We start from the raw sequence: 27,254 nt of genomic DNA, 5'->3' as shown, positions 1-27,254 counted from the left end.
TGCCTCCACCTCGAGTGCTGGGACTTTGACATATACTACCACACCCAGACCCAAAAGCTTTGGTTTGAATAACTATTCCAGCAATTTTGTTTCCAGGAACTGCTCTGCCACTGTTAACCATAAGTCATTTTCATAAGTTATCAATCAAAGCCACATCTTAATAAGCCAGCTGCAACAGTGTCTAGCTCACCAGCAGATGCTGTCCCAAGAACCACAGGCTGTGTCCTTGCAACACTGACATCCCAGATGCCATCCCTGTGACCAATATACTCCTTCACAAGCTGGCAGATGGCCCTTGATGTGGTAGTCTTAAAGCTGGAAACAATCTAAATTGAGAAGAAAAAAAGCACTTTTAAATTTCTCTAAGTTAAAAAAAAAAAAAAAAAAAACAGAACAGCAAAAAGATGTAATTTAACAGAATACTGGAAACACTAACGGAATATAATACAGGTATGAACAGAACTGAGAGCCTCAAACAGTAAGGCTGCTCTCACTCAGCTCATAATCAGAGGCTTCAGAAAATTCTCCCCACTCCATTAGTGGACAGGAGTCATGTCTCACTGCAGGTCACGCCTCACTGCAGAAGAAAGGCACAGGTGGGCCTTGCAAGCCACTCTTCCCCAAATCTCAAACAAAATTCTCCATCTTTAAAACACACATATACATACAGAGAGATGAGAGAAAGACAGAGACAGAGAGAGAGTCAGAGAGACAGAGACCAGACAGAAAAACAGACATGAAAAAGTTGAGAAAAAATACCCCAAACTACTAACACTAAAGTGTGTGTTCACAGAATAACTTTCATTTTTTTTCCTGAATTTGATCATTTTATACCAACCATATATCAAAACAAAAAAGGCCCATGCTGTAAGAGGAATCAAATGACCACACTTGTAGCAGATGAGGAGGTTTATTAAAGATTGTTTATTGAGCACTTGCTTAAAGCCACGTGCCATGCTGGATGGAGTCAGCACTGAGAGATACAAAGGCCTTTTTAGAAGCTCATATTCTAATGGGAAACAGACATGAGATGATACAGACAATGAGGAACACACAGTAAGGTACGGGTCTATATAATGACACATGTAACAATTCTCATTTCCCTTGTAATGAAGACTATAAAGTAAGGAAGAAACTAAATGCAAAGACTGCTTTAAACTTTGTTCACGAAGCTGCTTCAGATAAATGAAAACATTTCAACTTTTAAGAAAATCAGAAAAAAATAATGAATCTATAAGCAAAAAATGAAAACAAAAAATTAATGGATTCATACAGCTTGCTTTTAACAATGATTCTGCAAAACCTAGGACATATATATAAATTTATTCTTACATAAACATATGCAGACACAATCTGTTACATTAATTACGTATGTGCTTTCAGATTATCACCACCAGTAAAGACAAAAACAAAATGCTTAGTTAAGAGACCAAAATTTTACAAATAATGTAAGTCAATTCTATTTAACTTGATTTAAATTTTACATAAAATAGAAAATAACTTGTTCAAATCTCAAACTCATTATTGTCATCTTTTCTAAAAGCTAGTCTCCCTCCTAAAATCAACAGAAGTATCCCTCCTACATTGTGTGTAAGCTTGTGCTGACAGAAAATACTACTAAAATGCCAAATAGTATTACATTTTAGAGAGAGAGAAAAGTTACAGATCAATAAAACTCACCACCATCCTAAGTTGTGGTAAAATTCATTTTCCAAATCTCTCAACATTTCTACTATAAAGAATGCTATTATAAGAAACGACTAAGCCACATTTCTTACCCATTCCATTCACAGGGTAGAATGGAAGAGGCACTACCATGGGAATACAACTTTATAGTTCAGAAACAGGATAATATGCTTTCCATGAATACTGCGGCAGACTTCCTCACATGTCACTTCCATAATGTTCATTATGCTTAAATACCAAACAAACACTGACTTAAGCCAAGCATGGTGGTGCGTGCCTTTAATGCCAACACTCAGAAGGCAGAGGCAAGAGAGAGGCAAGAGATCTCTGGTAGTTGTAGGCCAACCTCATCCACATAGGGAGTTCCAGGGCAGGCAGGACAACATACAGAGCCCCTGTCACAATTTTTACAAAAAAGCAATGGTGTGATGTTTTCTCATCATTCTAAATCATTTTAACCACAACCCAACCTAAAGTACTTTTATGAATCAGAAAGGCCCTTTCCCAATACAAAAAATACTTTCTAAAGAATATTTGCAAACATCTCCACCGGTTTCTTTAAAGTAGTTTTCAGGGTAGACTGTCTTCCCCTGACCCCACCCCATAAGCATTAGCAATCAGTCATGAGCAGCCCAGGGAAGGGAAAACCTCTCAGGGTTTACTTCATACACTTCTGCGCTCCCGCTGTCTCACCAAACATGCTACTTGCCTTTCATGGCTCTGAGTCACAAGGAGGGCAAGTAATGAATCTAGACTGTAGCATGTTCTTGTTGCATTCGTGCTTAGCTTTAATATCAAGAATCCATGCTGTGGTACAAATCAGAATATATTGTTACCAAATTATTTCTTGAATTTTCAGATGTCTTGTGTTTCATTATATTTTAAGATGAGTACATACAGTGTATAAACTGTAGTAAAATCCATTAAGAATATGCTTCTGGCATATTCTAATCCTGAAATGACTGCTGTTAAATAGTTCTAATATATTTTAAAACAAAATACTATTGTGTATGTCCTTACCTTTGTCCAAACCTTGTTCTTATTGCTCATGGTAAAAGACTGCTATATAAGCATATCTTCCTCTATTTCAGAAATAACCACAAAGTTTTGAATCCTAAAACCACACACTGTATACACAGAATTGCAAGCATCAGAATCATCTATTTAATTCAAGATAATGTAACAAGAAGTGAAGAACATAATTTTACACTTCATTTTGAAAAAACAGACTGAAGTTAATTACAAATTTCAAAACTAGGGTAAACTAGACATTACAACAAACAAAACTCCAATGAAACAGCCATTTATATTCCAGATGTTATCAAAGTACACAGTAGAAAATGTCAACAAGATTCATGTTCCCTCCTAAATAATGATTACCAAGAATTTTTAAATAAGGAGAAAAAGCAGAAAGGCTAGAGTTCTCCTCTTAACCTCATTATTCCTGCCAAATAAATGACTGCCAGCCCAATACAATGAAAAATTAAAAGCTGGTAATACATAATCATAGCACAAACTTCTATTTTTCCCCTCACATTCAACCCAAAGAGTGTACATTCAACAAAGTTATGTAATTAATTTATCTTTTACATAGTCAATATACTCCAAATTAGAGATATAGAATATTACCTCAAAATACTATTATACAATAACTTTCCAACAATTAAATCCTTGCCACTTCAAGTCAGCACTAGGCATTATAAAAGGAAACTCCTTGACTGTCCCTACATGCCTCAGAAGCACTCCCCCACTTCCTTCTCATACTTAGAAAATTGAAAAATAATAATGAAAATGTAACTTTAGCCCAGAAAGAATTTCACTCCATATAGTTATCTATTGTCTATCCAACCGAATCCATATATTTTCAACAAGCCAATTAACAATACAAAATATATTATTCTTCTAAGACAAAAATTAATAATGTACAATACATTGATCTCACTAAAGTTAGTATCTAAGTATCTAAGCATCTATATACTGTAGCCATTTAGCAATGGTTGTTTTAGAAACCAGACATTTTTCTATTACACATTTCTAACTGGAAAATATGTAAGTTAAAGTACACATCTGCACACCGTAAACACCACATGACTGGCTCGAGAGCCAGTGCCTTGCATACCTTGCTGGTGGAAGCCTTGTAGGTGGTCTTTAGCTTCTGAGAAAGCTGACTGGTACTGTGACTGGCTGTGGAAACAGAGAAAACAATCATATACCCTTAAACTCAATAACCACTGCATTGTAAAGTACAACTATGTTGTAGAAAGGAAAATTCAGATCTATGTACCCACCATGTCACAGGGACAACAGCAGAACTGGAAGAGGGACCCAAGCTCTTTATCATCTGACCTATATCTGAATTAAGTACTCCAAGTTTGGCTGATAGCAGTGAGTATATGAGTCAGTATCCTTCATTAAATCCCAGTTCCCTTGATAAGTAATCTACAAGCAATAAGTTTACAAGCATTTATTTTACCTTTTGTTTTGAGCTGGCCCTTACTCAATTCTGCCCCATCGATAGCTTGTCCTTCACCAGCTAAGCGTTCATTAAGAGTATCAATTTCTCTGCGCACTGGAAATTAAAAACATCCTTTAAAAAATTGTAAAATTTGGTCTTACATTCAAATGTACTCATCACTTCTAAAATTTACATAAGAATGTTGTGAGTTAGGACTGTCAAAAGAAGATGTGAAAAATATTCTAAAATGCAAGGTGATAATTTACAGTTTCCAAACACTCAAGTCATCATTCCAGGTACCTTCCAAGAACAAAACATCAGTGCTGGGGATGAAGTTCAGTTGGTGGTGTGCTCTCCCAGCATGCATGAGGGCTTGCGTTTCATCCATGCATCATATATACTGAGTGTGGATGCCTCCAGCCTCAGCACTTAGAAGGTGGAGACAAGAGAATCAGAAGTTCAGGGTCACTCTCAGCTACATTTCAAGTTCAAGGCCAGTCTGGACTGCATGAGAGTCAATCTTTAAAAATAAATAAATGAAAGCTCACTTGTGACCCTGTGAAGATGTTACTATCAGGGTTGCAAGCAGAATACCTGCATATCTAAATTCTTATTCAGCATAGCTTCGTTTTTTGCTGGTTTCATGAACTTAAAAACATTCTGATACTGTCTGAAATTCAGTGAAATTATTATAGTTTACTTGTGGATACTGCAACTGAGGGAATAACAATATATAACTACTGGTATATGACACTAAAGGATCTCCACATGAGGATTATGTACAACAAAGATTTTAAAATTCCAGAATGAAAATTTAATAAGAAATTCAGGACAGGGAGTGTCATAACAACATAAATATGGGAAGAGAAACACAAAAATGGACCATTATAAGGAACACAGTAATTGAAGATACAGAAAACTATGGTTCCCCTTGCTATCAGAAGGCCTTAGGAGTGACCTCAGGTATCCACACAGTGAAACAGAGACAAGACTTGCTCAGGGTAACTGATCTAAAAGCACCAAGTATAAGCTGGCATAGATGGGACCTGCCTTAAACACAAGTCCACCCAGCTCTAGGGTCTACATGCTTGCCAGGATACCAAGAAGCTCCCTGGGACTCTAAGTAATGAACAGGCTGAGATCAAAAGGCTCTAATACAGCACCCAGGCTGAGGAACTGGGACTTTGCCAGGTGGTGGCACACCTTCAATTCCAGCATTTGGGAGGCTGAGACAGGCAGATCTCTGTTAGTTCAAGGCCAGACTAGACTACAACACAAGTTCCAGGACAGGCATCAAAGCTAGGAAAAAAACCTGTCTCAAGAAAGAAAGGGAAAAAAAGGAAAGAAGAGAGGAGGGGAGAGGAGGCAGAAAGGAGGGAAGGGAAAGGGAAAAAGGAAATTAAAGAAAGCATTCAGCAGGGCGTTGGTGGCACATGCCTTTAAATCCAGCACTCGGGAGGCAGAGGCAGGTGGATCTCTGTGAGTTCAAGGCAAGCCTGGTCTACACAGCTAGTTCCAGTACAGGCTCCAAAGCAATACAGAGCAACCCTGTCTCAAAAAAAGAAAGAAAGAAAGAAAGAAAGAAAGAAAGAAAGAAAGAAAGAAAGAAAGAAAGAAAGAGAAAATGAAAAAGAGAAAGAGAACAAACATTCATTGGGGCTGGACTGGAAAGATAGCTCAGAGGTTGTACACTGACTGCTCTTCCAGAGGTCCTGGGTTCAATTCCCAGGACCCACATGGTAGCTCACAACCATCTATAATGACATTTAGTGTCCTCTTCTGGAATGCCTGAATGCCAAAACACTGTATATATAATAAATAAATCTTAAAACAAAAACAAAAGAAAAAAAGAAATTTGAACTATATCATATGGGTAACAAGGAGCCACCAAATCCTCTAAGTGCTAGGCAACACAGAGTTAAAAGTACCTCCAAACATTAGTAATTTTTAAAATTTTATTTTTATTATTTTAACTAGGCAAGTACTTTGTTATGTGAATGTCTTAAATCACAGTGACAACACCCAAAATATTTCAGTTGCTGTAACTCTGATAACTTTTTTTAGAAAAAAATTCTTAAAACCAGATGCTATACCTATTTTTTTTTTTTTTTTTTTTTTTTTGTTTTGTTTTGTTTTTCAAGACAGGATCTTTCTGTGTAGACAGAAAGGCATGTCAGAGAGGAAACAAGAGAAACCATCACATCACCAAAGGAGATAGGCACATTAGCCAAAGACAATGATAAAGAGGCCTTTCCTAATAGCACAACTGACTGCATTCTGTCACCAAACAATAAGCAGAAGATGTTTGTCCCTTTGACATCATCGAGGCAAGAATCATGCTACGCTCACAGAACTGTCAGATAATCTTTTTTATGTGTTTTGGTATTTTGCCTGCACGTGTATGTCCATATACCACAGAAGAGGGCATCAGATCTCCTGAAACTGAAATTACAAACAGTGAACAGTCATGTGGGTGCTCGGAATTGAACCCAGTACTTTTGTAAGAGCAGACAGGCCCTTCTTAACTGCTGAGCCATCTCCCCAGCCCCAATAATAAGTTTAAGTCAGCATGTTTAACAACAAAATAGAAAATAATAGTGAAGAATCTCAATCCACCAATACTATTCTCAAAGATTTCTATGTAGACGTAATCATGTTTTTAAAACACTGATAGGAGATACTCACATTCTAAGTTTTCGATGTAAAGATTTTCAAATTCTCTTTCTATCTGACCAAACAGTTCCAGCAATGTACTTCGGACTGAGGAAGGCAGTTTGGAATCCTGTACAAGACAAATATTTTTGTTTAAAATGGATGAAATAATCACTTTAATATTAGGCAATAATATATTTTTTTCAAAGTGAATTATCATTTATCTTAAACTCTTTATAATATCATATATTTTATTGGTTATAAAAATGAAGATTTAAAGAATTTAAAGTTTACCTAGGCATGTAGCTCAGTGACAGCATGTACTTAGCATGCATCTTGGGTTCAAGGCCCAACACTCAAATTTTTTTTAAGATTCAAGTTTCTACAAAGGAAACACTCAAAATGTATTCCTAGAGGAATACAAGATTTAAGAGCAAACATTTTATAAAACAACTTTCCCTTTTACACGTGTGAACACAATTCTCTGAAGAAGCCATATATGTGCTAAAAATCGTAAAGATTGACTGACAAACCAGAACATAATTATTGTGGATATGTAATGTTTTAGACTGAGAACCCACATGATCTGGAACTTCCTTCAGCTCTTTTTAACAACCATTTATGATCAACCTCTGTAGCTGACCTAAACCTTTCAGAATGAGCTGGGCATACCTGAAGCATCCACCAACCTTAAAGCTAAGAATGTCAGAACGTCTTAAACACAAAGCAAAGACAACCCCCTACTCCGCTGTAATCTGCCTACCAGATGTCTCCAACAATATATCTGGCCAGTGCACTGATGTATGTCATTCTTCTGTTATATGACTCAAGAGGTCTTGTACCCTCTTCCACACTAGAGTGGGTTATTTAGGTGAACATAATCTGTATTCTTGGACCCTGGTCACACATGTTTGACTTGGAGTAAACTTTTTCCCTTTGGGGGAAAAGCTCTGTTTTGCAATGACATAGAGGGAACATGAGCTTACTTTATTCAAAAATTTCCAAATTCATAGAGAAGCAAATACATTCCCAAAAATGAAGCTATGTTACAAATAGCCCTTAGGCTCTACCACATGCTACTTAAAATAAAATAAAATAAAATAAAATAAAATAAAATAAAATAAAATAAAAACACTATTTCAATGGGCTATACACTAAAAGAGAGGTCTGCCTAATCACCTAATTAGATCCATTGTGCTTCAACCAAAACAAACTAGAGACTTCCTATAACTCTATAACTAAGACTACTATGAAGAGGGGGAAAAGAAATCTTGCCTGTAAGAACAAAATGTCTAGCAGTTTAGTGAACACATAAAGTAGGTCACATCCTTCATGCCTTTGCACATTTCCCCCCACTTCAGTCTCTATCTAAAATGTAAAGTGAAGACAACAAGAAGTAACATCTACAACATACTTCCAAGTTAAACGTATGAATGCTTCCAAGACACCAAATAAGTTCACAAATTTACTTTTCCTGAACACTAATAATAAATAGAAGACTATTTGATATGTCTATTTTCTATTCTAATCTCCACGAGGACACTGTCTACATAATTAGTATGTATGTCCCACCCTTCCCCAGCACAAAAAGTATTTTCAAAAATAAAATTCTCAAATATGTCTATATTAATGTTCCAATATTCAAATAAAATCAGTAAAATTTTCAAGTGACTTCACATTTATAAACAATATCAACTGTTGAGACCTGGTTAAGTTGCAAATTTAAAAAGTATCCATACTCACAATATTTATTAAATTCCACCTCAGGTTAACTTCTTAGAACTATAAATTTTAAGAAACAGTGAACATTTCCACAATTTTTCAATAATTACATGTTCTCACATAAAGTTTATGAACTATTTAAAATATATACATGTTACCTTAATAAATCTAGCAGAACTGGTAATCTTAACATCTCTCTAAAAAACTTCACACTTACAAATTAAGATTAACCTAATATAGTATCATGGCAATCAACCTTCACCTTCTTTTTGATACTATTCCCTAATAACCAAAAGAGCACTGCTAAACACTGTAGTGATTACCACTGTAAATCAAGAGTACTGACAGTCAGTCAGCACATCTCTGTTTTCCCACAACAGTCCACTTTATACCTACCATGCCAGCTGCAGCATCAAACACTTATGGCTTTACTCACAGCAGTCACTCACAGATCATGCTGGTTGGTTCCACTCCAAATAACTTCAGTAAACAATCTAGCTAACATGGGAAACTCTGAGAGCCAATATATAGAGTGGTACACAGGTCTAGATTGCTCAGGTGAAAGAACTATGAATGACCTTTGAAATGCCTCCTGTGAGGTACAATTACCACCTTATACTACATCACAATGGAAGACAACACTAAGAGCAAATTTAGTATACACCAGCAAACAAAGTGGAATTTTCACTGCTGGTAATGTAAGTAAGTAAATCAAAAACCTTAAGTACCATTTTAGATTGTTTACCTACACTGTCCAATTAGTAGCCACCAGCTACATACGACTATTTAAATGTCAATGTAATTATGTACTTATTTAATCTACATTTTAAATACTAAATTATACCAATCATGTTTAACTGCCTAAATGTTACAGTGACCTTGTGGCACCTTTATCAAAGGTGATAAAATTTCCATCATCAAAGAAATCCTACCACACAGCTAAAGTTTTACTCTTTCAAATGGATGAACTGTGTCTCAAACCTGAATATCCCTAATGTGACTATAATAAGTCAAGATCTTTACTGGATTGACCAGTACAATGCAGTCATGATGGTGATCCTAACTAGGTATGACTAGTGAACTTACAAGAGTTAAGAAAAACAGGCAAAGAAGAAAGACCATGATGATGCAAGAAAGTAGCAGTCAACCACAAGCTACAAGGAAGGCCTTAGGAGGTTCTTACTCACCTTGATCTTGGCTTTCATCCTCCAGAATTATAAAAAAAATAATTTATGTTGTCTAAGCCACATAGTTTATGGCACTTTGTTACAACCACCTAGCAAAGTAAATACTGTCAACGCTTTTCTTATATCCAGCACTAGATTAAAAGTAGACAAGGGTAGAGTTGGCCCCCTATATTAACAAGTTTTATACCTGTAGAGTCAACCAATCTAGGCAAAAGCTAGATAAGGTGCAGCTTGCCCTAACCCAAGTTCTTGAAGAGCTGTGCCAGAAGGAATCCAAATCCAAATCTATATATAGCAAGACCCTCTCTCAAAACAACAGAAAGGAAAAATACATGTGCTGTGGGAAAAAAAAAAAAAAAAAAAACAAACCTATAAAAACCAACCTACACTGAAAGAGTGGCCACTGTCTCAGCATCATTTCCTAAACAGAATGTAAGAATTATTTTCCCAGCATCTACACTGTATGAACTGACTGATTACTCTGTGGCATGCCATAATCCTATGGGTTTCTAGTTGAACACTACTGCCTCTATAGACTTTATATACTAGAAGTCACTTGCAAGAAGCTGTTTACACAGTTCTAGTAAGATCCAACATTCATGAAGGCCAATTTCTCAGACGCAAGCCTCTTTATCCAACAGCACTATGGTTGATACAGTCTAATTGTGGGGAAAATGGTTATACAAGTTGTTTTGACTAAATCTCAATTGTTCAATTTCACCAATAAAAACTCAAGAGCCAGATGCTGGGGTGAAACCCTGCTAGCTCAGAAAGACAGAGGAAAAACCCTGTTGACCTTCCTCCTCCACTGATGTCTCAGGAAGCTCTATTCTTTCTTCTCTCAAATTCAATTCAATGTCCCTCCCTTTTCCTTCCTATGCATCTCTCTATCTGTCCTCATGACTCCCTCTTATCCGCTATGGTTTTTTTCTTAATAATCCTATGTTCACTTCCTGTCAACTGGTTGCTTGCTATGCCTCTTGACCCATGGCTGACTTTATTTGATCCTGTTTACAATATTCAAGCAGAAAGCCCTTGGATTAAAGGTGTGTGTTAGAGCTGAGCCACACCACAACTAGAAACACATTTTTCCAATACATAACACAATCTTAGGATTCACAATGTGATCAAACATCCTGCAACAAAAAGTATAACTGCATATGTAATAGGCATATACTGCATATGATTATTTTAATAAAACATACTTTATCTAGACTTCACAATAATACTCTTCAAACCCCTTAACATTTGACAACTACAGAGGCACTAGAAAATTACAAGCAAAACAAAGTTATCAGTTGTGTATTAGTAGAGACAAAGACAAAGGTAACTTAAGTCACTTCAGACAGCAAAATGAGCATCAAAATTTTAATTCTCCCCTTTTCTTGAGACCATTAAAAAGAGAAAAGCTTTCTTAGAAGTCTAGTGCTAAACTTCTTGGAGACAACTAATCTCTACAACGAATAAAATTAGTCCATATTGTCATACCTGTGTCTTTTTGTTATTATTATAGATATATTAACATTAGCCAGGTGTGGAGGTACATGCCTTTAATTCCAGCACTAGGTAGTCAGAGGCAGGTAGACCTCCATGAGTTCAAGACCAGCCTGATCCACATGGTGAGTTCCAGGATGGCTAGGACTACACAAAGAGGCCTTGTCTCAAAACACAAAATAATAAATCATAATAAATCAAGAAATCTAATTCTATCTCTGTGTATTTATCTCTGCTGAATTTACTGTGTTCTTTTAAAGGTTTGATAGTGTAAGCCTTTCTTCTGCTTTAGAAACCCACATGGATTAGCTATTTCAATTATACTATAAGCATGCCAACCACCTTTAAAATTGGCAGTGACCAACGCTGACTTACTTGTCCTTCTAACATCTCTCTCGGTAGTCCAGTTCTCTCTTGTTCTGAGCTGTTAGTTCTTCGTATAGAAAGACTATGAGATTTGCGCTTTTGTTTTGCTTGGCGAGCAGTCGAACAACTTCCGCTTTCTGTGGGCATTACTTCTAGAAGGTAGTGTCCTGGTCACTCCTGCAATAAGCTAAATAATAACAGGGAAAAGAAGTACTTCATTTCTGATACAGCAAATTGAAACAATCAGCAGACAAGGTAAGAATTTCTTTCAATTCAAGCTCTTAATAAGATTAGTACTCGCTATACAGTTTAGAACTCAAGTGCTTAAGTCAGTTACAGTGTTTCCTGTTGTTTAAATCTTTCTCAAAATGGTTTAGCTATTCTAATTTATTGATCTAACCTAATTTTCAAAAGATTTTTTTTAATCCTGAAAATTCTTGAGAGCTCATTTAATGGTTAAGAGCACTGGCTGCTCTTCTGAGGACATGAGTTCAATTCTCTGCACCCACATGGTGGCTCACAACCTTCTTTAACTCCAGTGCCAGGGGAACTAACACCTTCTTCTGGCCTCCACTTGGCACCTAGCACACACACTGCATAGACAGACATACCAGAAAGCAAACCACCCATACACATAAAACTATCTTTTTTTTTTTTTTAATTCTTGCTGTAACTTTAAAAAGAACATTGTCAAAGCTGTTTATCAATTTGGGACATCAAACACTTGCTCTTTCATCAGTTTCCAGGTAACTATTAAATGTGTATTTCCTTTTTTTTTTTTTTCTAAAATATTTATTATACAAATATTGTGAAATGAATTAACATGTCTTCACTCAACAGTATAGCAGGCAAATGTTACAGGTCTCATTGTCACCACTGTAACATATTTACTGTGATGGAAGCATGACCTGTGTCTCAATTTCGCCACATTAACCAGTTCTGGACACTGATTAACAGCGCCAATCCTTATGTAGAATGTGGCTAAATGTGTATTTCTTGATTTCACTAAAATATCTTTTTTATATCTTTAGTATTTAAACACTATTTTTCGTTGTTTCACATTTTAACTGCTAATATACAAAATGCAAAAGATTACTGTGTATTGATCTTGTATCTCACATTCTTTATAAATTTTAGGGAAAAATTGTAGATTATTTTTGCCATGTAATATATACTGTTACACCTGAAAAAAGCAAAGATAATTTCTTCCTTTTTAATTTGCAAGCCTTATCTCCTCATATTTTACTGATTTGGCAAGAAACTGTAGTACATCCTTGGTTGTTTTCCAACTTCAAGGTAAAAACTTATTGCCTTATACTTTGATTGACTTGGCTAGAAATTTTAGTGCATCCTTTATTTCCAATTTCAATGGCAAAAACTACAGATTTTCTATAGTTAAATACCAAGTAGACAACATTTCTTTCTCATGCATTTTCTACCAGCTTGTTCTAAGCTGTCATGCTTTTTCTGCATCAATTAATATGTGGGCATAGATTTTCTTTGTTGACTTAACAAGGTTTAATTATATTGATTATTTTCAAGTACAAATAATACTGACATCCATGGACATTCATTCTCCCTCTGTCCACTTATTTTCTCTGCTTTCTTATAGATTACCTAGCACATTTAGAATTTTACATTGAGGGAAGGGAGATGGTTGGCAGGGAACATTACTACAACTTGATCCCTTGAACCCACATTAAAAAAAAAAAAAAAAGGATGCAGACCCCCCCCCCTTTCCCCTCTTTCTTATATCCTCGACATTTGGGGTTTGATTTGTCTTGTTTGTTTTATTTTCTGTTGATAATAAGTGTACTGGCTGACACAACTTGACACAAATCTAGACATATATGGAAAGAACTCTACACTGAGAAAATGCCTGAAGGCAAGTCTATGGGGGTGCTGTCTTGATTAATGATTGATGTAGGAGGATCCAGCCCACTGTGAGACATACCACCCTGACTTATATAAGAAAGCAAGCTAAGCAATCCATGAGGAGTAAGCCAGTAAACATCAATCCTCCCTCCATGATCTCTGCTTCTGCTCTAGTTTCTTACCTTTAGTCCCTGCTTTGGAACAGACTTGAAGCTATAAAAATCAAATATACCTTTTTTCCCCTGATTTGCTTTTGGCCATGATGTTTATCACAGCAACAGAAAGCCAACTAGGATCATAGGCATTCTGACTGTGTGAAACAAAAACTCAATTTGGATTTTCAGTTCTCTGATGGGTAAAGATGCTAAACATTAGCCATTTGTATTTCTTCATTTGAAAAGTATTTGTTCAATTCATTACCTTACTTACTGTGTTATTTGTTTGGGTATTTAAGTTTTTAAATCCTCTATATTCTAAATATCAATCCCTTGTTAGATGATTAGGTAGAAAAAAAAATCCTCTTGTTCTAGATTGTCTCTTCACTTTAGTGTATGTTTTTTTTTTTTTTTTTTTCACTAGGAACAGCTTTTTAATTGCTGTGACCCCATCTATCAATTCTTGATATTGTTTCTTGATATTCAAGTCCTGATCAGAAAGCTCTTGACTATGACTGTATCTTGAAGTGTTTTCCTCTAGCAATTTCAAATTTCCTATTTTTCATGAAGATCTATGATCCATTTTGAGTCGATTATGAACAGAGTAAATGATTCTAATTTCAATCTTCTACATGTGAATACACAGTTTTCCCAGCACAAATGTTTTTGACACCTGTCAAAAATCAGATGCCTGTAGTTGCATGATTTTATTTCTGGATCTTAAAACAGTTTTATGATGGTGAATTTAAAATTTTTGCCAAATCTAGTATCAGTGTCATATTTGTGCTAGCACTCATTATTTTTAATTTCTATCGTCTGAATTGAGATTTTCATAGTTCTTCAGATGTCAATTGATTTTTAATTGAAACCTTGACCTTTTGGACAAGATACTATCAGTCTTGGTTTCTGTTACAGCATGGCTTTCCTAAAACTGTTTGGCAAACAGGAGTATTGCTTAGCTACTGCCAGATGAATAAGGAAGGCAGAGATTCAGTTAAGGTTCCCTATTCATATGCTATCACATGAGGAAGATTCTTAGTTTCTACTGAGAGGTAGCACAACAGTTCAGCCTCTTCTTTAGCCCCACTCAGATCATCATAGCTGAAGAATTGGAGTGTTCATTACTGTTCCCCATTTTCCTTGCCACTATAAAGGGGTAGCTACTTTGGTTTCATGCTTATGGGTGTTTTGTCTGAATTTATATCTGAGTGCCACAGGCATGCCTGGTACCTACAGAGGCTAGAAAAGGGCATCAGATGCCCTGGAACTGGAGTTATAGATGGTTGTGAGCCACAATGTGGCTTCTAGAGATCAAACCATGGTCCTCTGGAAGAGCAACATGAACTCTTAACTGCTGAGCCATCTTTCCAGTCTGCCTCTTCTTGAATCTGTGCTGTCTTTTCTGATACCACCTAAGTAGGAAAAAAGAGTAAGCATAAAAACAAACCCCAGATCTTCACCCAGCCTTCTCTGATGCCAAGTATACAGAGAAAGACATCTTGTTTCCTTTGTTGTAGACACAGATCTATTTTCTTCCTTCCTTCCTTTCTTCCTTTTTCTTCCTTCCTTTCTTTCTTTCTCTACTTTTTGCCCTGAGCCTTTTGTTGTTCCTTGGTTGTGAGCTTCTATGGCATCAAGTTAGAAATATATAATGGAAAAAAAAAAAAAACTAAATGACATGTCACTTTTCAGATCTCAAAGGACCTAACCAGTTTACTTACCTTCCCTCATCTTTCAGTCTTACTTAGTTTTATGTATAATGTCCAGTGTTCCTGACTGTACTTCATTTTTTCCAGATGAGAAATTAATTTTAATAATGTCTTAGACTCTCCCCTCCTCTTTTTTCCCCCAAAAGCAGTGCTTTTATTTCTGGAGTTCTAACCTCATCAGCAGTGAGAAGAGTAGGAAAGATCCTTTTATCATTCCAGGGACCTCTATAATGTTGGTATATTATTAGCAAATACACAGGCATGTGACATCCTGGATTTGGTAAACTAATGACATTATCTAGTCTCTCTACTAGAACAAGAAGGTATCAACCAAACTTTGCTTCTACAAGAATCCTGAATTTAGGATTTCTACCTACAACTCCTATTTGTGAAGATTTAGAAATAGCTGACAAAATGGTAGACAGAAATGAAACTAGTTTCCACCATGTAGTCAAATATCCAACAAAAATTCTTCACTTATTTTTCAAGAAAACTGGCTGACTCCGTTTAACTACTGCTGCAGTAGCTCTAAATCCACAGTCAGAATTAGCAAGCTCACACTCAAGAACCTTATTTTTCACCTATCCAATTAAAGGAGACAACAAAATCGATTCATTTTAGCATTCTGTGTGCAGCTTTTTCTTTCTTCCTTCCTTCCTTTCTCCTTTCCTTCTTTCCTTTCTTTCTTTCTTTCTTTCTTTCTTTCTTTCTTTCTTTCTTTCTTTTTTGGTTTTTGGAAACAGGATTTCTCTATGTAACAGCCCTGACTGTCCTGGAACTCGCTTTGTAGACTGGCCTTGAACTCACTGAGATTTACTTGCCTTCCAAGTGCTAGGATTAAAGGCATGCGCCACCACTGCCCAGCCTGTGTGCAGCTCTTTGACAAAGTATGTACACAGTTTATTTCCAATTACTGTCTCATATTTTCTGTAACTGAGATATGTTGTTGGCTATCATTCTAAGTATCACAAGCAATAATGGTTTTAGTTTTCTTGAGCAAATGAGTCACTGCTGAAATCCAATAATTTGTCAGGTGCTTCTTTTCCAGATGACATTCATAGCATCTTTGATGTAAGGTTAATAGTCTGAGAAGTAGACTGTACTTAGTAAAGCTAGCCCTCAGGTTAAACAAAATGGTACTATGAATGCAAGAATCACAACTGGACCCACCAGAAATGTCTACAACACCCACAACTTTAATCTTGGTCTCTGTAATTGTAGCTCCTACACCAGAAGTACTACCAGCCCCACTCAGAAGCTGTAGTCTGTTGTCATGTGACACCGTTTTCATTTTTATTTTTCCCTGTGTATTATAGCCTCTATTTTCCCCCCTGCACTCTACAGTCCTGTGCCTGTTAACCTGAGTTAAGAAATACTTGGGAACAGGGCAGTGGTGGCACACGCTTTTAATCCCAGCACTCAGGAGGCAGAGGCAGGCGGATCTCTGTAAGTTTGAGGCCAGATTGGTCTACGGAGCAAGTGCCAGGATAGGCTCCAAAGCTACACAGAGAAACCCTGTCTCGAAAAAACAAAAGAAAAAAAAAAAAAAAAGAAAAAGAGAAAAGAGGAAGGAAGGAAGGAAGGAAGGAAGGAAGGAAGGAAGGAAGGAAAGAAGGAAAATACTTGAGGCATTAAGAAGACACATCTGAGTGTATTAAAGAGCAGGGATAAGGACACACTCTTAGTTCTGTATATCATCACCCCATGGGCTGGGGGCCAAGACTGAATACAAGGAAAGAGAAAGCTAGCAAAGCACCACCCTTTCTGTGCTTCCTGACTGGCCCTCTGCTGCAGCACTTCAGACAACATGCCTTGATAGGTTGCATTCCTCTCAACTGTGAACCAAATAAACCCTTCCTTGCTTCAGCTGCTTTGTCTTCGAAATTTGGCCTCAGAGATAAGAAACATCAAAACTTTAAAGTATCTAAAGGCTACAGACACTATCTTCATTCCAAACCATGTACTGGTATTGACAAAAAAGTAATTAGAGAGGTAGAGGCAGGGGGACCAAAGTTCAAAGTCAGCCTTAGCTGAATAATGAGTTCAAGGCTACCCTGGGTTATGTGAAACCCTGTCTTAAAAGAATAAAAAGATGGTTCTGGGGTTAAGCAGCATGGGCTGCTCTACCAGAGGACCCAAGTTCACTGCAGAAACAGTCAGACAACTCACCACCACCTGAAACTTCAGTGCTAGTCATGTAGACTCCATGACTGTAGAGGACCTAATTTCCTCTTCTAGCTTCTGGGGCCACTGCACTCACATGACATGTACTCATGCAGATACAATTAATTAAATGTTTAATTTACCAAATAATTCAGAGATTTGGGGGCTGGTATCCCAGCAAGAAGGACAATGAGGTCAAAAACACTTGTAAGAGAAATATTAAAATGATATACACAGAACCCAAGCTAGACAAGTGAAAACAGAAAGAATGGAAAGTCAATGGTGACAGGTCTGAGGTTGAAAAACTACTACAAAGGTTGCTTATGAGACTTAAACGAATCCATAAATGCAGAGAGAGGCACTGATTCTCACACAAAATCACTTTGAGGTAGAGTTTTCAAATTCAACAAGTAGTATGACAGACAGTACTTTACAAATGAAACAGTATATTAATTAGACAACTGAAAAGAGAAAGAAAACTGTTTCATTCTGAAAATAAGACAGGCCTACCTGGGCGTAGTGGTGAATGCCTTTAATACCAGCACTATGGGGAAGAAGGAATTGAGTAAAGGTAGGTGCATCTCTGAGTTCAAGTTCAAGGTCATTCTAGTCTACATAGAGGGCCCCAGGACAGCCAGAGCTATATAGAGAGGGACTCTATCTCAAAAGAAAAAAGAAAAGGGTCTGGGACAGGATATATGTAGTTTGATGGGAAGGAGATTGCTAAGTATGAGTTAGTAGCATTGGATTTCATCACCAGCATATCTCTCTCTCTCTCTCTCTCTCTCTCTCTCTCTCTCACACACACACACACACACACACACACAAATGATCTTAAAAAGTTACTTTTACTATGTACTAGTTCACCTATATGAAATCTGAAGCTCCAAAACATAATTACTTTCTTTCAAAACACATCTACTCAATTCAACAGGACAGATCAGCACATTAAATGGAAAGCTACAATAGCTCTTAACTGATTATGGTCTGATACACATTTGTCCTTATTACATGCTGTCACAGGCGTATTCTCTTCTCTGCTATTTTCCAAGCAAAGCAGAATTATACTGTCCAACTTTAGTGCAACATGTTTAACAAATGAATAAAACCTCTCAAACACTACTAATGTACTGAATTCACCACCTTGGCAAATGGTATAACATTAAACAGCATCAATAAACACTTAAGTTTTCTCTTTTCAAAAGGTTTTTTTTTTTTTTTTTTAGTATTTATGTTCAGTATTAAATTGTTACTACCTACATTATCAGATTTTTATTAAGTCATAGAAACAAAACAAGAACTTATTGAAGTAGCTTTTAAAATCAGTATAACATATTCTGGTTTCTCTTCAGATCATATAAATCTTTCGCCTTTTTAAAAGCAGTGCAACAAATACTTCATTCATGCTTTTACTTTAAATAATATAAACATAGCTCTCCAATTTATACCTTGCAAGAAGTATTTTATTTTTCTTCTAAGATAAAAGATACCTACCTGCCTTATTTCAAAATAAATAGTTGGTTTAATTAAAAAATATCAATTATATGTAAAGGAATGGTTATACAATTTGTAGGTGGTAGTATAAAATGTCACTGAATACCCGGAATATTTTATTATAATAATACTTTTAGATTAATTCCTAGAGGGTTGAAACACCAATGTAATGTCTAGCCAGTATCAGAGGAAAGAATGGTCTCTTACAAGCAACCTTGGAAACCTTCACCAGCACTAAGTTGCTTAAAATGTTCTGTCACTGATGAGATGAAGGCATAGGATGCATACTTAATAAATTCTAAGAATGCCACTGAACTGACATGTATCATTAATTAAATAAGCTACCACAGATTTTTTTTTTAATCTTAGTAACTGAAAAAAGAAACTCAAACCGAGAATGAAATTTAGTACAAATAAAAATATTTTTTTCCTGTCGGGTGGTGGTGGTACATGCCTTTAATCCCAACACTTGGGAGGCAGAGTCAGGCAAATCTCTCTGAGTTCCAGGCCAGACTGATCTACAAAGCTACACAGAGAAACCTTGTCTTACATATCTTAGAGAAATCAGGACAGGGTAACTGACAAACTCTCAGGGGGAGTAAGAATAAACTGCTGGGGGAAAATACCCAATCACAAGGATTTTAGCTAAAGCCAAGGGCAAAGTGAGTTAATAGATCAACATACCTATACAAAAAAAAAAAAAAAAAAAAAAAAAAATCAACACAGGGTAAGAGAACAGGAAGGAAACACACTTAGTAAAGTCTTGTGTCCAGAAATTTTTGTAAGAAAGCTTGATACAGACAACCTTCCAACAGCAAAAATGCGGCTGACATAACACTAAAGTCCCACTGTTATTACATGTCACTGGCTACTGACCACTGTGCCACTGTCTCCCATGGGCAACGCTAATATAAGGGCTCTATTCCACTTAGGTCAGACCATATTTATACACCATGCTCAAATATAGGGATTAGATGTCAAAAGGAATTTACAAACACTCCAATTTGATCAGCAAAGTAGCCAAAACAGCAAGGAAGTAGCATAACTGATTATTTCTTAGAAACAGGAAAAGTATTCTGGAAGCATATACCTTAAGCTGTATTACTTAGAGGTAAACCGTTTCAATAATGCTTTGGAGGCAAATTCGTAGGCCAAACTAATCAATTTAAAGGAAACCCATCTGAACTTCAAAGAAACTGCCCAGCAATCTACATTCGTGCAAGACAGTAGAGATAACGGATCTGGTCTGCAAACTGAAGGAACGTCCTTGAGTTCAAGTGGGATAATAAAACCTCTTAAGATCCTGATCAATGGTTTCGTCATGTCGGCTCACAAACTGGGATCGCGTATCTGTGCAACTTTTTGGTAAAACGAGCCTGATAAGATGTCCATCTTCGGAGGTGGCAGTGTACAGGAGAAAGAAAAGGAGAAGTCTTCAGAAAGGGAAACAAAGGCGGGGCGGGGGGTCTACCACTTTAGCAACTGCTCACCCCTCACTTTCCGCCCCCAGCTCTTCCTCCTTCCCAGAGGCCATACCCCCGTCTTTGCGGGATCGAAGGTCACCATCTTCGAAAAACCTTCCAAGGGTTTCTTCTCCCAGGGCACAAGCAGCCAGACAGGCACCACTTGGAGACAGAGGAAGCCAGAGGGGGCGCGCAGGGTTAGGACCGATCCCTTGTCCACCTCTAAGCCTTGACCAGCTCGTCCCAACCGCAACCCCGACACCTCACCTCCTCCGGGCACCCGGGAAGGACGCCAAGCCAGACAGCTGGGAAGATGGCGTCACCTGTCACAGCAGCAGCACTCGCCTCCTCCCGGAGCTAGCCCGGCCTGCACTAGACTCGTGGGTCCCCAAGCAGCTCCCAGGACCGACTCAGAGCAGCGTAGATAATCGGCCAACTCCCGCACTGACACGACCCGGCGACCCGAACTGGCGGGTCCGCACTTCCGGTAAGTGCGGAAGTCCCTCCCCCAGATGCACTCCACAACCCACAGACCGGAAGCTACGCCCTACGACCGAGAGCTACGGAAGTTCTTTCCTGGTTTCCTTCGCACAGTCCCAAGGGCTCGTTGCGCCCGGCTAGTCTCCTCTTTCGGCTTGGGGCTTTGGCATGGGTTCCTGGCAGCTTCCAATATGGCCTATCTGTGCGCAGAGTCAAGACCCAGCGAGTGACTGCGGGAAAACTAGTATAACTCCCCCTGGTGGCGTAAGCACGCCCAGCATTTCCCCTGTCCGGAGATTCCCCAAGATGCCACTCACTGGCACTGCTAAACCCCAAATCCTGCACCCTGCAAACACAATGCAAAAACGATCCTTGCCGGAGAGTCGGTAACTTGGGGAAAGCACACGCAGCATCCTGGGCTGTGGGTACTCACCACTGCAGGTGTTCCGGCGAGGGGTCCACGGTCAAGCAGGTTTTAAGTCCATCTGTCCTAAAAACTTGCGCAAACCCAAGAACTGGAAAGGAAAACAATCTATTAAAATGCAAGATCAAGTATACTCTAATTTAATTGGTTTCAGAATCTTTCAAACCCAACCCGCTTTGCAGGCTGGCTTGCTGGGAACCACTTCTCCAGCAGGACTCTGGGAGTCCTGTTATCTGCAGGAGAGCCTAATGGAGATAGATCTATTAATATTTCAGCTTATCTGCAGAAGATGACTCACCCAGTTTCCTTCTGAAATATCTGATCACCATTGGCTAAGAAGAGAAAACAGAATCAGCTGTTCACTGCAAAAGGTGGGACTTGAGCTGCTTTTTTTTTTTTTTTTTTTTTTTTTTTTTTTTTTTTTTATCTAGGTTGGGAAGACCTACATAACAGAGTGGAACCATTACATAAACAGCCTCCTTATTTTTACTAGCAACTTTAACAGGTGCTTAAAACTCACCTAAACTAAAAGCATTGAAAGCATTTTCCTTCTATTTGGGTCAACATTCTTTCTCTTCCTGTAAAATAAAACTATAGGTTAAGAATCAAGAAGCAGTAATACAATATGTTTGTTGAAGAAGAAACAAATTTATCATATTTGAAGACTCAAAGCATTCTGTACAACAAAATGGGGGGGGGGGTTCTTTCGTATTAAGCATGATAATCAAAGCTTACCACTAGAAACAGTTCTATAAAATGAACTGGGAAAGAGATTTGACTTCTCAGGGAAATTATTGTCAAACTCGGAGGCTTTGATGTTTAATTTATTTAGTGACAATAAATGTATCAGATTCTGCTGTTTTCATGGCAGCCAGCAGAAAACACTGTAACCACAATTCCATATACAAGTAACATTCCACTAGGTGGCTTTGTTTGCAACAGAGCAGCCACATTTGGATACTGTTAATGAAGGTACATTTTATCTTTAATATATTTAGGGTTCCACAAAAAACAGGAAATAGGGGCCGGGTGCTAATGCAGAGGACCCAGATTCAATTCCCAACACCCACATTATGGCTATAATTCCAGTTCCAGGGGATCCAATGCCTTCTTCTGACCTCCTCCAGTATGAAGCACACATGGTATTCATACATACACACAGGCATACTCATACACATAAAGTAAGAAAAAAAAAGTTTAAAGAAAAAGAACAGCCTAAAGTTACAGAGTAAGAGGCAGAAGTAAAACTCTTCTCCATGCATACTAGCCATTTAGAAACAGCTGTATGAATCTGAGTTGCATAAAAAAACTTATGCATGTATACTGCATTATTATGCATTCAGAATCTCAAGATTGTACACAAAGATATCATTGTAAATATGTTGCACACACCCAATTTCATGGCAACATCTGAGTAACCAAATCTTCACAAAGTACAGTATTGAAATGCAAATACTGTGATAGTTGTTAGTTTTCTGTTGCTATGATGGACATGCCCAATAAAAAAAAAAGGAAGGGATTATTTCTTCTAGCACATAGTTTCAGGGGAATTAGTTCATAGTCACTTGAGCAGGATATTGTGGTGGTAACATTTGGCAGAAGAAATTCTTCACTTAATGTCAGACAAGAAGCAGAGAACAAGGCAAGAAGAGGCCAGGAATAATATACTCATAAAGGCTTATCCCCAGCTTAGGTCCCTCCTATAGTTTCATGACTCTTCTAAAGTAGCATCCCCATCTAGAGAACATGCACTCAAAATGTGAACCTGTAGAGAGCATTTTGTATTCAAATAATACATTCTGTCCTTGGGCCCCCTCATAATGCTAAGTGTTTAGTCTACTCCCAAGAGTCCCCAAATTCTGTAACAATTCCAAAGTATGCTTTAAGTTCAAGATTGTTTGTTTGTCTGTGGCTTCAGAAGAGGTCCTGGAACTAGCTCTTGTAAACCAGGCTGGCCTCGAACTCACAGATATCTGCCTGCCTCTGTCTCCTGAGTGCTGGGACTGAGGGCATGCCCTAGCACTGCCTGGCAAGTTCAAAATTTATTAATATTTTTAAAATTATGTCCATGTGTATGTGCATGTGTGAGTCTGAACATGTGAATGCAGGTGTCCGAGGAGTCTCAAAAATCATGTGGATCTCCTGGATTCTAGGAATCAAACTTAGGTCCTCAAGAGCAGTTCTCACTGTTACCAGCTGAGCTATCTCTCCAGTCACCTCAAAGACTTAAATTCAAGTTTCTTCTTCAAGTTTAGCTATGAGTCCATATAAAAACAAGTTACATCTTCCAACATTCAAAGGTACAATAAATATTGCTGTTGCAAAGGGTTGAATAGGGGAAGGATTCCAAGGTATACTTCCCAAGTCTCATCTCTTTATATACTAACCACGTAGATGTAGCTGCATAACTCTGAATTGTACACAGAGACCTATACAGAGAATTATGCGATTGGATTAGACCAAAGAAAAACCAAAATTCATCTTAGAAAGTACTAAAGCTTGTACTTTCATATCCATCTGGGGTGCATAGCCAGGCTTGGGCAGCCTTTTGTAGTCTACATGCCTCTTTCTTGGGTTGGTTCCAGTCAGTGTAGCGTTTTTTAGCAAATATTCCATATTTCTAGCATCTCCAGCACTCTGGGGTCCCCATTGTATCTTGAGGTTCACATTAACAGCTTCTTTTATCACCTCTCTGCTCTGAGGCTTTCCTTTGAAATCTTGGTGGAATCCTTGATGAATGCATTGCCCTTGCATCCTGTGAGCCTACAAAACTAACATCATATGGACAATGCCAAGTTCGTTTGCCCAGATCCAGACCCTTTGGGTCATAGCAGCATTACCCTCAGTTTCTGGGTAGCTGGACCTCAGAAAAAGTATTTTTATAGATGCCCATACCTTGTGGCTCTGCAGTGATCTCAAGAGACAGTCAAATGGGTTTACAGTTTTATACCTGAGTCCATGATGGATAGAGTTGACCAATTCCTGAAATCCCCTGAAGGCATCTTTCACTATCCCAGTGCAAATTGGAAGATCTCTTCTCATTTTGTTTGTAGTTTTGCTTTTTTTGATATGGTCTTACCAGGCAGTGGTGGCACATTCCTTTAATCCCAGTACTTAGGAGGCAGAGGCAGGTGAATCTCTGAGTTCAAGGGCAACTTGGTCTACAGAGCAAGTTCCAGAATAGCTAGGACTACACATATAAATCCCTATATGGAAAAACAGAGAGAGGGGGAAGAAAGGGAGAGAGAGAAGAAAGAGAAGAGAGGAGGGGAGGGGAGAAGAGGGGAGGGGAGGGGAGAAGAGGGGAGGGGAGGAGAGGAGAGGACAGGAGAGGAGAGGAGAGGAGAGGAGAGGAGAGGAGAGGAGAGGAGAGGAGAGGAGAGGAGAGAGAAATCAGGGCAGGGCCTCATATGGACCAGGGTGGCCTCACTATGTAACCATGAATTTTGACACCCTGTTTCAAAAACATACAAGTGTTGAAATTATAAACATATCACAATACCAAGTTTTCTATCCTAAGAAGTAAATTTTTAGTTGACCTACCAAGTAGTAATTTTAATGTGACATTTTCATACATATAAATCACTATAGTTTATTCTTATTAAATCCCTTTATTGCCCTTCTATGCTGCTCCTATTGGTCTCCTTCCTCTCCCCCAAATAGTCCCTCCTGCTTTCATCTTATGTAGTCTATTATTTACCCCAATGTTCAAACCCTCTTCCTTTTAAACCTCTTTCTCCCCAAACTTAGTCCCTCTTCTATTTGTATGCCCTTCAAAAATGTGTAAACATGTGTAGATGAATTCAAATATAGATTCCATGTACGATTGAAGGTATGGTGCTTTTGTCTTTCTGAGTTTAGTTTATTTTGCTTAACATAAAGATCTGTAGATACATACCTCCTTAAAAACCACACCATTCTATGCCACAGACATTAACTTGCTGCTCTTCTGGTCAGACTGCCTGCTTCACAAATCTTTCTCCCCTGCTTTTGGCTCCCAGTTCTCACTGTAAATGTCTGAAAAGCCTCCAGTCCTGACTATAGCATAGCCTGAACACTAAGCTGTCTTGAATGTTCTCTGCTGAATTCATTAGTCCATTACCTTTAAACTTAGCACTTTAGAAAGTCTCAGGATGTGGGCAAAATATAGACAGATTCTTAGCTAGAATGTAACATGAGTGGTCTCTAGTGTGATACATAATGTAGTATTTGAAATTTCTGTAAATGCCAGAGGCCTCTAGAGCAGTGTTCCCTGTCTGCATTTCTACTGTCTTCTGGGCTTCAGAGTTCACAATAGAATGACATAACATTCTAGGCTTTTTCTAGACTACTCCAAACTCTTACAGATTTCTCCTACAAAAAAACATAAAGACTTAAGAACCATGTTGTTTCTGGTTATGATAGCTCAAATTGTAATTCCAGATCTTGGAAGCTGAAACAGAGTGATCACCAAGAGCTTTAGACAAGGCTGGGCTACACATAGTTCCAGGCCAATCTGAACTACAGTGACCCCTCCACTCCCCCCCCAAAGTTAAACCTGCCAATGTTGTCAGATAATCACTCAGTGGTTGTGCTTCCTCTTCTCACTAGCGATTATACCTCCATTACCAAATACCTGACAGAAATAACTTTAACATGAAGGGATATATTTTGGCTCATGGTTTAAGAGGTTTCTGTACCCAGTCCTAAAGCTGGGGAACCAGCGTTGGATCAAACCAAGCCCTCTGAGTGTGGGTGCCAGTTAGGAGGCCTGGGCAGTCCATGGAACCTCTAACACTGGAACCAGTATTTATCCCTAGTGCATAAATGGACTTTGGGAGCCCATTTCCTATGGAGGGGGTACTTTTTCAGGCCAGATACACGGAGGAGGGCCTAGACCCTCCCCTAAATGATGTGACAGACTCACTATCCTTGGGGAGTAGGTTGGAGGGTTGGTAGGGGGCATGGGAGGATGGGACGGAGAGGGAACAGGGGGATTGATATGTAAAATGATTGTTCCTAAATTTAAAAACTTAAAAAAGAGGCTTTTGTTCATGGTTTCTTGGGCTTCTGCGTGTAAAGGCATATGGAAGGAGAGAGTCATGGGTCTATATAGCCTCAAGGATATGCCTTCAGTGACCTAACTCCTCCAACAGGTTATCTTCCTACCTTTCACCATTTCCTAATACAGTAATACCATTGTTATAAATCTGTCACACATTAGGTCACATGCCAATCTTAGATGCAACCTCAGATGGCATTTTTCAGGCACTGTACACCTTTCACTAGATAGAAAGGCTCTGGCCTGGATATTATCAAATAAGCTAGGCTGGTTGGCCAAAGAACCCCAGGGATTTATCTGTCTCTGCCTCCCCAACTATGGGTTTACCAGCATACCCCACCATGCCCCAATTTTTTTGTTTGTTTGATGTTTTTGAGACTGGTTTTCCTATGTAGCTTTGACTGGACTAGAACTCACTTTTAACTCAAACTCATAGAAATTCATTTGTCTCTCTCTGCCTCTTGAGTGCTAGAATTAAGGTGTGTGCCCTCGAACTCATGCTAATCTTTTTTATGTGGGTTCCGGGAATCAAACTCAAGTCCTCATGTTTTCACTTCAATATCTAAGCCATCTCCCCAACCCTCAAAATGCTGTTTTAAATAAATATTTCAAGAATATTCTCATCCAACCTAATCACACATATGTTATGTGGTTTTTCCCCCTCTTCCTAAAGGATTCCAGATATTCAAAGAATAATAATGATATCACAATGCAATAGAAGAATCAACTGACCTGGTGGCTCAGGTCAGTAGCCACAACTACTCAGGAACTTGAGATGAGAGGATCACAAATTTGATGCATATCTAGGCTGTAGAGTGAGTTAAAGGCAAGCCTGGGTAACTTAGTGAGAACCTATATCAATTTTTTTAAAAGTGAAAAGAGAGGGCT

At 38.2% G+C, this 27,254-nt stretch overlaps 1 protein-coding gene and 1 non-coding gene across 7 annotated transcripts in view; both read right to left on the bottom strand.

The window, feature by feature from the left end:
- Window positions 1-21,566, bottom strand: part of Wdr37 (WD repeat domain 37) — a 53,625-nt gene extending 32,059 nt beyond the window's left edge. For 2 of the 6 annotated variants that reach the window (XM_051194775.1, XM_051194780.1), the window contains exons 1-6: window positions 20,689-20,856; window positions 11,572-11,749; window positions 6,827-6,923; window positions 4,160-4,255; window positions 3,806-3,870; window positions 191-326 (exon numbers count right to left, since the gene is read on the bottom strand). In XM_051194775.1, the coding sequence (XP_051050732.1) occupies window positions 191-326; window positions 3,806-3,870; window positions 4,160-4,255; window positions 6,827-6,923; window positions 11,572-11,709 (532 nt within the window). In that variant the 5' untranslated portion in view covers window positions 11,710-11,749; window positions 20,689-20,856. Of the gene's footprint in view, window positions 1-190; window positions 327-3,805; window positions 3,871-4,159; window positions 4,256-6,826; window positions 6,924-8,911; window positions 9,022-11,571; window positions 11,750-20,494; window positions 20,639-20,688; window positions 20,857-21,334 lie in introns of those variants that run through there. The other 4 variants (XM_051194777.1, XM_051194779.1, XM_051194778.1 and 1 more) reach the window with 4 other exon arrangements.
- LOC127229962 (small nucleolar RNA SNORA1) lies at window positions 12,413-12,545 on the bottom strand. The gene has a single exon (XR_007835151.1). It is a non-coding gene; the product is annotated as a small nucleolar RNA SNORA1 (small nucleolar RNA).
- Window positions 21,567-27,254: the final 5,688 nt, after the last annotated feature.

This window comes from Phodopus roborovskii, unplaced genomic scaffold (genome assembly GCF_943737965.1).
Source record: "Phodopus roborovskii unplaced genomic scaffold, PHOROB, whole genome shotgun sequence".
Lineage (NCBI taxonomy): Eukaryota > Metazoa > Chordata > Mammalia > Rodentia > Cricetidae > Phodopus > Phodopus roborovskii.
Note: the sequence above shows the minus strand (reverse complement) of the source record. Positions and strands in the feature narration are given on the sequence as shown.